Raw genomic sequence first — 10,544 nt, forward strand, 5'->3', positions numbered from 1 at the left:
CATTTCATTTTTTTAAAAAAAAACTATATAATATTGAGATCGGATCCTGCTCGTAGTTGGATGTCCGCATGACACTCGTGGGGGCAAACCAAAACGAAGGTGGGAATCGTGATCAATGCAGAAGCTAAATGGTCGCAACTCCGCTACCAAATAAAGAAATGGGCATGAGTTTTGACTGAAAATAGCACCTTGCTCGTAGTTGGATGTTCGCATGACACTCGTGGGCGCAAGAAAAAATGAAGGTTGGGTACTCGGATCAGCGCAAGATCACAAAACGAATATCTGAATTGTGCGAAGGCCAAAATCACTTGAACACCCCGATTTGATAAAGTTTGAAATACATCATGCGATGTCCTGAAAATGAGTAAAGATTTTTTTGAAGATTAAGCTCGCGGTCCCTAAAGGTTAGAAATATTTTAGGAAGAGATTAGGATAGAAATTAATAAGACATTGGTTCAGCAATTATAAGGCACCATGAGAAGCCTAGGTAGGGTGAAGGCGATTGAAATTTTGAAGAAATCTTTAGTTTATGCTTGAGGGCAAGCATCATTTTAAATTTGGGAGTGTGATAACTGGTAGAAAGAAAAGTTAGTAAAGCTCAAATTATTAAAATAATGGGAGAAAGTAATGGTAAAATAGGCAATATTATGATTAAATGCGCCAAACTAAAAGAAATTGTGATTGCTAATGTTCATCGCATAAAAGCAATTAATTTGCCTATTTCTGTGCAGGAACAATGTGATGGCGCATATGAAATTGCGATCCAAGGATACAACGTGATGGTGCACTTGAGTTTGCGATCGCAAGAAGTACCTCAAAAGCAATCGCATAAAGACCTTACATAGAGGTGACAGCATAATAAATCATGATGGGACGTAAAGCTGATAACAATCAATTCTGAAATACAGTTGATGCTCGTTAAAGACCATTTCATTACAAATACATTGAACTTCTGGTGACTTTCAGATGGCGCAACAGTGTATGGAAATTAATGCTGCCCATCTTTGCAATCATTAGTGAGAAGAGCTACTTCACCTTGAAATCTATAAATACCCGATGTTACCAACCAGAGCAGATAGCATAGAGAGCGAGGAGGCGAGGTGAAGCCGAGGGAAGGGAATCCTTGAAAAGAAATTAATTTTCGGAGAGGTCGAGAGACTTCCGAAAAACAACACGAAGGAGAGACACCCAACCTTTGCGAGAGCAAGATTCTACAAATTGAAACAAAGTTGAAGTGATAAAGAGTAGTGTAAAAAGCTACAGGAAGCAAGACATTGCTTACCTAGCTCTATATTTCTTACTCCATTTATTGTTTTGTACTCAAGACTTTATTTGCAAAAATGGAAACTTCATTTTGATTCATGTTCAGTCTCTCCACACCATGCATGAGTAACTAAATTTGTGAATGGGTTGAGAAGTACTTAGCTAGCATGACTTAAGTTATGCACTTTATGCGATCATCTTGTCTTATGTATGAGTCATTCATCATTTGGAGTGCTTGAGAAAGTAATCTAAAGATAGAATCTAGGCTTGAGAGAATCGAATTAGATCGCATAAGCAAGAGTAGAGACTTAGAAATGAGTTCTATCTTCTACATCCCATACACATCGCATGTATCCTAGAAATAGGAATTGTGGCATCATGCATTGAGAAATGTAGTGCTTAATATTTGTGTATAGTATGATCGCATGACTTGTACAAAATCTTAAGAAATGTTAGCTAAATCTCTTCTCAACCCCTTCATCGCATACTTGTTACAACACCATCCTTTCATCGCTCCATGTTTAATTCCATCACATTAGAAAATATAAATTAAATTACCATCTACTTCTTTATTACCACCGCAATAGAATTAGAGAGTTTGTCGCATATCTATTTAGTAATCTCTGTGTTTGACCCTGGACTTTCTAGAATCCTAAGAAGGCTTGTACTTCGGCTTTGTTAGGAAAACTTGTATGATCATCACATCCACACATTATCGCATCCACACATCATCGCATGATAAACCAACACATCAATAACCAGAGCACAATCTACCTATCTAAAAACCAACAATTTTACAGCAGAACCAAGCACATTGACATTAAATATCATTTCATCATACAGGAGATTGAGAAAGGGGAAGTCGAGAGGTAGTGAAGATTCATACCTCAGACAATGCAGCTGATATGCTAACAAAAACAGTTCCATTAAGCAAGCTTGGTCGATGCTTGGACCTTCTCGGGTTCGAGTTACCTAAAAAAGGTTAGCTCAAGTCTGCTTAATAAGCACAGAGGGAAAGGTACTCTGGATGCTTACAAAGGTGGAGATTGTTACAAAAAGACTCGAAAACAAGAAGAATATTGTTGTAGGCAGTTGAACCGTTGTCGACATTTTTCTGTTATGTGTTGTAACCACTAGAGCTTCATCATTGACCATTGCGTCTGTGTATAAAAGAAAAACGAATGTGAGATGAATGTAAGAGAGAATAAGAAAATGATAGAGCAAGGAATTCGTTCTGTAATAAATTTGAAGAAGAAGTAATAAAAGAGACCCTCCTGATTTGCACAGTGGACATAGGCCTTTGGCTGAACCACTTAAACTACTATGTTCTTTCTTTCTAACTATACGATCGTTTAGCATTTACTAGATCATGTAGTTCCTATTGCATCGTGTACTCGATCGTTTAGCTCCACGTCCAATCGTCTATACGATTGTTTAACTATTCAGTTGTCATCTACACAATCGTTTAGCTCCAGTTAACTGTCGTCTACACGATCGTCTAGCGCTTCATCCTATCGTTTACATAATTGAACTATCGTTTAGTTCTTGGAGCTTCGTCTATACGATTGAGCTGCCATTTGGTAAACAATAGAAGAATTTCAAGCCTCATCATACTACCTCCCCTGACTCTTGAATTGTTTTTAACCGTTAATTTTGAGTAATTTATGATTGTAAACGTGAAGATCATAGTCATCTAGGACAACAGAACCATTTGAATACCAGATATAGAACAATCTACTTCAGATGGATCACTAGAAAAAGTGAAAAAAACTTACCAAATACGAGTTGAGAGAATTAAATCCAAAGACAACATTAACCAATTTTCCTTCAAAGTTGCATAAAGTCAAATGGATCAATAGTCTTACAGTTGAAACTGCTCTGCAAATTGGAGACCCACATGTTGTCCACACTGCTGCTAATCGACTGTTGAACTATTACTTCCTCAGAAAATAAAACACATTTTCCAAATTGTAATACACCACCTACACACAATCGCAACAACATATTAAAGAAAGGGGAGGAGTAAAGATTGTACCTTGGCTAACCAAGGAGGAAAACCAACCTTGGCAAGGACAAGATCTCCCAAATTGAGCCCTCTTTTGGCCTTGGCTTTAATTGCTTCATGTTTCCAACCCCGAGCCATGGTCGTTTATATGAACAACAATGAACAAAAGAAAACCCTAAAACAAAACAAAAAAATCGAAATTGAAAACCTCAGGGAAACACCGAATCCCAAAAATTTACGAAATCCAGACAGGCTAAGAAGTATCCCTTGGAAAACTAGAGATGATGAACCCTCATTAGCCATGGATGACCCCAATGGTGGTAGGGCTATAGGATCGGAGGCAGAAGGGGGCTGGGGTGGGGGGGGGGTGGAGAGAAGGATTTATGGAGATGATTGAGAGGAAAATTTGTTGAAGGATTTGAGATGGGGAAGAAGAAGGAGAAGGAGAAGGGGGAGCAATGGAGAGACGTAGATGGGAAGGAAAAGTGGAAGATATGGGGAAAAATAGGGTTTGGAGTTGCTTTTTAAAAGATAATAATTAAATTATTTAATGACAATTAATAAATGTCATAGATGTGTGACATCGAAAAACTTTCATAAATATCAAAAGTTAAAAAAGTTTACATTTTTCCTGCAAAAAAATATTTGCTGCGAGAAAATAAAGTATATCGCTCAAAAAAAGCTCTTTATGGATTGAAGCAGACACCTCGTGCTTGGTATAGTAAGATTGATCCATACCTGCTTCTTCAAGTTTTCAGGAGGAGTATGAGCGAAACTACTCTCTATGTTAAGGTCGGTGATAGCTCTAATCCACTCATTCTTTCTTTTTATGTTGTTGATATGGTTGTAACTGGAAATTATTTTCAAATGTTACAAGATTTTAAAATTGAGATGGAAAAGATGTTTGAGATATCAGATCTTTGTCACATGCATTACTTTCTTGACATGGAAATTCATTAAGAAGACAAACGTATTTTGATTGTGCAAGGAAAGTATGTTCAAGAAATTTTGAAGAAATTCAAGATGGAAACATTTAAGATTGTTTCTACTCCATTAGCAATAAACTTGAAAGTCTCCAAGAATGATGGTGAGAAGCTTCCAAATCCTACAAATTATAGAAGTTTGGTAGGAAGTCACTTGTTTTTTATAGCATCCAAGACAAACTTAATGTTTGTTGTAAGTCTTCTTTCAAGAGATATGAATTCACCTACTGAAGTTCACTTTGGCATTTCTGAAAGAGTCCTTAGAAACTTAAAAGGTACTCTTGATTTTGGAATTTGTTTTGAATTTACAGGTGATTTAAAATTGATTGGATACTATGATAGTCATTCTATAATTTTATTGATGATTCTAAAAGTACTTTCAGTTATGTTTTTTTCTCTTGGCACCGAAATTTTTTCTTGGAACTCAAAAAAACAAGAAGTTAGTGACTCAATTTGCTACTGAGACTAAATATATATCGATTGCATCAGCTGTAAATCAATCAATATAGCTTTGCAAGCTGATGTGTTTCTATTGATGTGATGAAAATAATTGTGTGATATTCCTTCTTGAACTTATAAATGCATGGTTTTATCTAGTCAAACCAAAGTGTAAGTTTAACTAGAGTCCAGGTGAGTCTAGGGTCGAACTCAAGGATCGCTTTCTAATGATGCGATGAAGTGTTTGTTTCGGTTTTAACACAGTTTGTTAACAAATATGCGGTAGATTGGTTTATCTATTCTATCACTAATACTAAAAATAAGTGAATGTGGATGCAATAATTATCACAACGTAGAATGAAGCAGCTTGTGAGGAGAAGTGTGAGATTCTAATGAATGAAGTATGGTTGAGAAAAATATCCACTAATACTTCCTAAGCAATGCATAAGCCATGTGTTCAAGTAATTCCTCATAATCATAAGCTACACTTCTCAATGCGTTTAACCACAATATCCTATTTCTATGATGCATGTGATGAGTGTTTCATGCAAAAGACGTATCCTTATTTCTAAAGGTATTTCTTTTCTTGTTTAATGAGATCTAAAATCCTTTGAATTTTAAAACATTGATTAATTCTATTTAGAGCAACCTCTCGACTTGATCAAAATAGTTTATGAAACACACATTAAACAAGTTGAACATAGGTTTATACTTTACTTAATACATGTTAGTTTTATTTTTTCTCACCCATTATGAAATTAGCTACTCCTACTTGATGGTAAGAAGATGGATAGATAAGAAAATATGATGGCATTCATATTGATAATGGAAGTTTTTCAATTTTACACAACAATACAAATAACAATCAAAATGTAAAACAAAGAGATAAGGATAGAGAGTCGAGCCATAGGTTACAATCTCTTGCACCCTCCGACTCCTTGGATGATTGCTTCACGGTGGTGTGAGAATGTTGATGTCATTCTTCCTCTTCTACAGATAAAAATCTTGAGCTCTCACTCAAGATTTCTCAAAAGGAAAATTTTAGAAATTTTAGAAGAAAGTATTTATGGGTGAGGGATGGAGAGTTCTACAGAGCTTGGTCAACTTTTCGGTTAAGTCTATTGTGTGCTTGTAGAGAAATCTTGTAGGTTATTTATTGGCATAAAAAATCCTTCTGCATCTCTCACTAATGATTATGCTAACACCATGTATTAAATTCCATGCCTTGTCATGCTACTTGCCTAACTTCAGAATTCCATTGGCTCTGTCGTGAACCTTTCACTTCAACTACTAACTTGATCTTGTTTATTTGACCTGCACCGTCCATGCGTCAATTGCATTTAATATCATGTCTTCTCTTATCGCATAGTCTATGCGATTCCAAGTTGGATGTAAGGATTTTTCTATGCATTCATTTGACGGCAGCGTACTACGTCGCTTTGTTTTAAGTAGCTCTTTGCATTCAAAGAGCACAATTTTCATAATTTTCAAGGATTATGTGTTTCGCATGCTCGTGATCACATAATGTAATAAGTTGCATGATTTCCTTGTCAAGCTAACGCATTTTCTATGATTTTTCCTAATTGTTTTAGATAAAATAGGTTAAATAACTTGTATTTCTACAAGTTATCATAGTGGGATTTGAACCTAAAGAACCTACAAAATTATTTTGTGATAACAAGTTCACTATTGCTATTGCTTCAAATCTTGTGTAGCATAGTAGAGCGAAACACATCAAAGTTAAATTTCATTTATTGAGGGAAGTAGAGAAAGAAAGCGAAATCAAGCTTACTTTATGTAGCTCTGAACAACAACTTGCCATGATTCTCACAAAAGCCCTACCACATAGACTGTTTGTGTTTCTACGTCATATGTTGGGTATGACAAAGAAAAATCTCAAGGAGTGTTGAGTTATGAGTTTTTTCGTTTTCACCTTTAGTTTCAAAATTTAATGCTTGAAGTTATTTACTTTATTGATTGAATTATTTTTCAATTTTTGGTTTTTAAGTTTTTAATTTTAAGTTGTTAACTTTATGCTTTTAATATGCCTTTAATTTGTAAGTTATTAAGCATACTTTTTATTCCTACAAAAGGATGATGTCTCATGTAAAATAGGAATCAACAATCTTTTTCTTACTTAAATCAAAGAATTGAATTTCACTCTCATTTGTTTTTTTCTTCTCTTTGTTTAACAAACATTGAGATATTAGTTTGCTTCCACAACATTTATTTCTTTTTCATCAATTCCATTTTCTCAACAGTGGTGGCAGAGATATTTTGATTTTTTTTCCATAGATACCCTCCCAACGTAAATGACTCCTTAAGATGATGATGTCTCTTTTGAGTTCACCAAACTCAAATGATATTTTTTTGTTTTACCGAATAATCTATTTGGACTCCAATATCATATTAGATAAACATGAAGTTTTAATAATAGTGAATAATCTAGGTAAAGATGGTTAAATTTCTCTATTTTTTCAATGTACATTCTCGATCGTTATACCACTAATTTAAGATAGTGGTAGCATTTATTTATATTGAGTAAGATAGTGGTAGCATTTATTTATATTGAGTAATGTGATATTTGGCTAGTAGTTCTAATTAGAAGATGTATGTGGGGATTAGCTTAGTGGATGGTTATATCTAAATAGTAATAATAATAATTTCAAGAAAGTGTTTTTTGGTATTAAAATGTATTTGGTATTAAAAAAGTGGATGGGTATTGGATAATTTCTATAGAATTCGATGTATTACATGTAAAAAAAAAAAAATCATTCATTTGGCGAAAACTTTTGATCTGTCCATTTCTGCATCCGCAAACTTGCTTTCTTAGCCTGCGAATCACCCATAATCAAAACTTGTACATCCATTAAATAGGGTAAATAATTTTAGTCCTTATTCTAATATTAAATACATAGAGCATACCTCCCCTTCCCAATCACATCGAATAGTAATAATGAGCAATATCAGCGTTTGGATTCCTGTTCCTCCAAATATCATTCCCATCCAAATTCCCTTTGTACACATAATACAACGATGCACATAGAATTATTTAACAGCTAAACGTAGATTGTATCACCAAGAAATTAGATATTGTATTTTATACCTTAACACCAAGTTCCGTAAACCAAAGTGTCAAAATTCCAAGAGGCAAACCAATGAAATAATAGCAACCCAAGTTTATATAGGCTACATAAGATTGCCAACCTGATCCAACCGCCACTCCTATATATTGGGAGCAAAATAGGATTTAGTAAATTAAGGAAAGCTTTTAAAATATCAAAATAAAAAATGAAAATAAATAAAGGCATGTACCGGAGAGGATTGGCTGGACACTGTTGAAGAGAATAGTGAAGGCCAAGAGGATGCTAAGTTTATTGACTTCTTGAAGAACAATGTCACTAGAGGAGAAAAGAAGACCAAATTTGTCGTGAAATATCACAATCAGACAACAAAATACAAGCCCAATTATTAATGATGTTGTCGATGAGACAATGGCTGCAAACTTGGCTTCTTTTCCATTGCCGGCTCCAAGCTCATTTGCCACTCTTACTCTGTTTTGTTACAATCAATTAATGTGTATTTTCTTTTATAATGTAATTCGATGAAATAAATAAGATGGAATTAGGATCCTTTAATATAATAATTTCTTTTACCCTGTACCCGCAAAGAATGCTAGAGGAATCATAAATTCTAATCCGTTGATACCCATGCTGCAATCAGAATAAGATCACCAATATCCCAAATGTTAATTTAATTAGTTTCATATTCTTCATTTTCTAAGAAAATATTTAGTTGAATTAAAAAAATACCTTTCAACTTTGTATTTTATGTAAAAAAAATATCCTTAAATTTTTAAAAGAGTTAAAAAAAATCTCTTACGGTTAGTTTTGGATGAAAAACGTTATTACTTTGTTTAAAAAAATTGAAAATTTTAAAAATACTCTTAAAGTTCAAGATTTTCGTTACTCATAATATATGAACAGAAATCGTTAACTCTAAAATTTTGAAAATACAAAAATATTTTTTATCCAAAATATTAACAGTTTTCATTATGAATGCAAGGATATATTTGAACTTTTCATGGAAATTATGGGTATTCTTTTGAAACTTTTGAGTTGTTTTAAGCAATTTGTTTTCATCTAGAACTATAGTACTGGTACTTCAAACTCTTTATAGAAATTTAAAAGTATTTTTTAAACTTTTGAAATTCAAAAAGTATTTTTGTCCAAAATTATAAAATTTAGAGATATTTGTATAATTTAGTGAAAGGAAAGAGATAGAGAGAGACCATATAGATAAAGCATCCACTTCAATCTTGGCGTTCTTCATATTCCCCGTCATCACTATCAATATTTTGTAGTACCAATTCTCTAGGCTGAAAATTCCATCAATTGAAAATGCTAACATTAACGAACAAACAAAGCAAAAAAGTTGTAATGTTTAAATTAGAGACAGAGACCATAGCATAACCCCTGAAGCAGCAGAGAGTTTAAGAAAATCCCAAAGACCAGAGAGAGCTTCGAAGGAGCATCCAGTCCAAGTGTCAGGGCAGCCACCGCCGGCGCTGTAAGCCATCAGCCCAATAGGCAGAACCCACCAAGAAATATCCACTGCCACCGCAATTCCCACCACCCCCATCTTCAACAAACCCACAAACACCCAACTGGCCGCCACGTGCACTACAAGCCCCACCACCGCCACCCACATAATCGCCCTGGCCTTCACTTGGCTCTGCAAAAACCTCTGTAATGGGAAGTAAAACGCAAAGCTGAAATGCAACGGAATCAACCATCTTGCTAAAACTCCCGCTAGATCCGCCAACTCGTCACTCAAACCTATCACCTGTTTAATTAAATCATTAAGCATTAATCAAAAAACTTTTCGATTGATGGTGAATTAACGTTATACCTTCAGAATGGGAGATGCGAACAGGAATACAGGCAAGAGCAAAACGCAGCAAATGAAGAGAACCATCCATGAGCGTTGTAAATAGACTCCCAGCATGTAATGCTTCTTCGCCCCATACGCCTGCCCACATAATGTCTCCAGTGCGCTAGCCATTCCCATCTCAATTAACCACCAAGAAGACATTAAAAACAGATCTCAATAAAACAGGGGAAGAATTGAAGCGAAACAGAGAGTGTTGAATGTTGGTAGTTGGTACCATAAGTCCCAAGTCAAAGCCGATGATGACATTAAGGGCGATGGAAATGGCGGCAAGGTCAAGGTCACCCAAACGGCCGGCGAAGGCTTGGGAAGTTACCATGACGGAATGGGTGCTTACTCTGCTTAAGATTGCAGGGGCGACGATATGCCATAGCTTCTTCGATTCAATCCACACCCGTCTTACAATATCTTCATCTTCATTTGGAGGATGTACTTTTGGAGTTGAATCTTCCAATAAGGGAATGCTTGTTTGCTGATCATCTGCCATGATTGTAAAATTTTCAATTTTTTTTTTCTTTTGTTAGAGATATTTAGAGCGGAACTTATTAAAATAGGGAGAAGCAACATAACATTGTTATTCCCGCCGTTTATTAAAAAAGGGTGCAGAGGAAACAAGTATACAACCACGGAAAGAGAAAGAATTGGCGTATATTGATGAATATGATAAATTGTTATTCGATACATTGAATATGATAAAATTTGTTTGCACAGTAGCAGAAATTTTGCATGTGTGAATTGTTTTTTAAAAAATAATTATAAGGAAAATGGCATAAACCACCTATGAAACTTGTTACAATCACATCCCCGAACTATAAAATGCGTAATTAACCACAAAGTTGAAGAGGTGGTTGATCAAATTAAAGGTGACAGGATATGATTGCAATAAATTTTATAGTTAAGAATGG

At 34.8% G+C, this 10,544-nt stretch overlaps 1 protein-coding gene across 1 annotated transcript; it reads right to left on the bottom strand.

Annotated features, from left to right (window-relative positions):
• Positions 1–7,394: 7,394 nt before the first annotated feature.
• LOC120074422 (protein DETOXIFICATION 27-like) lies at positions 7,395–10,138 on the bottom strand. Its single transcript, XM_039027541.2, has 9 exons — positions 9,857–10,138; positions 9,601–9,759; positions 9,152–9,534; positions 8,981–9,067; positions 8,346–8,402; positions 8,005–8,243; positions 7,796–7,914; positions 7,615–7,704; positions 7,395–7,523 (listed from the first exon to the last, which is right to left on the bottom strand). Exons 1-9 carry the CDS (start codon positions 10,124–10,126, stop codon positions 7,461–7,463), a joined length of 1,467 nt encoding a protein of 488 aa, XP_038883469.1. The 5' UTR covers positions 10,127–10,138; the 3' UTR covers positions 7,395–7,460.
• Between the last annotated feature and the right edge of the window lie 406 nt (positions 10,139–10,544).

Source organism: Benincasa hispida, chromosome 3 (assembly GCF_027475165.1).
Source record: "Benincasa hispida cultivar pf3 chromosome 3, pf3_genome.v1.1, whole genome shotgun sequence".
In the NCBI taxonomy this organism is placed as follows: Eukaryota; Viridiplantae; Streptophyta; class Magnoliopsida; order Cucurbitales; family Cucurbitaceae; genus Benincasa; species Benincasa hispida.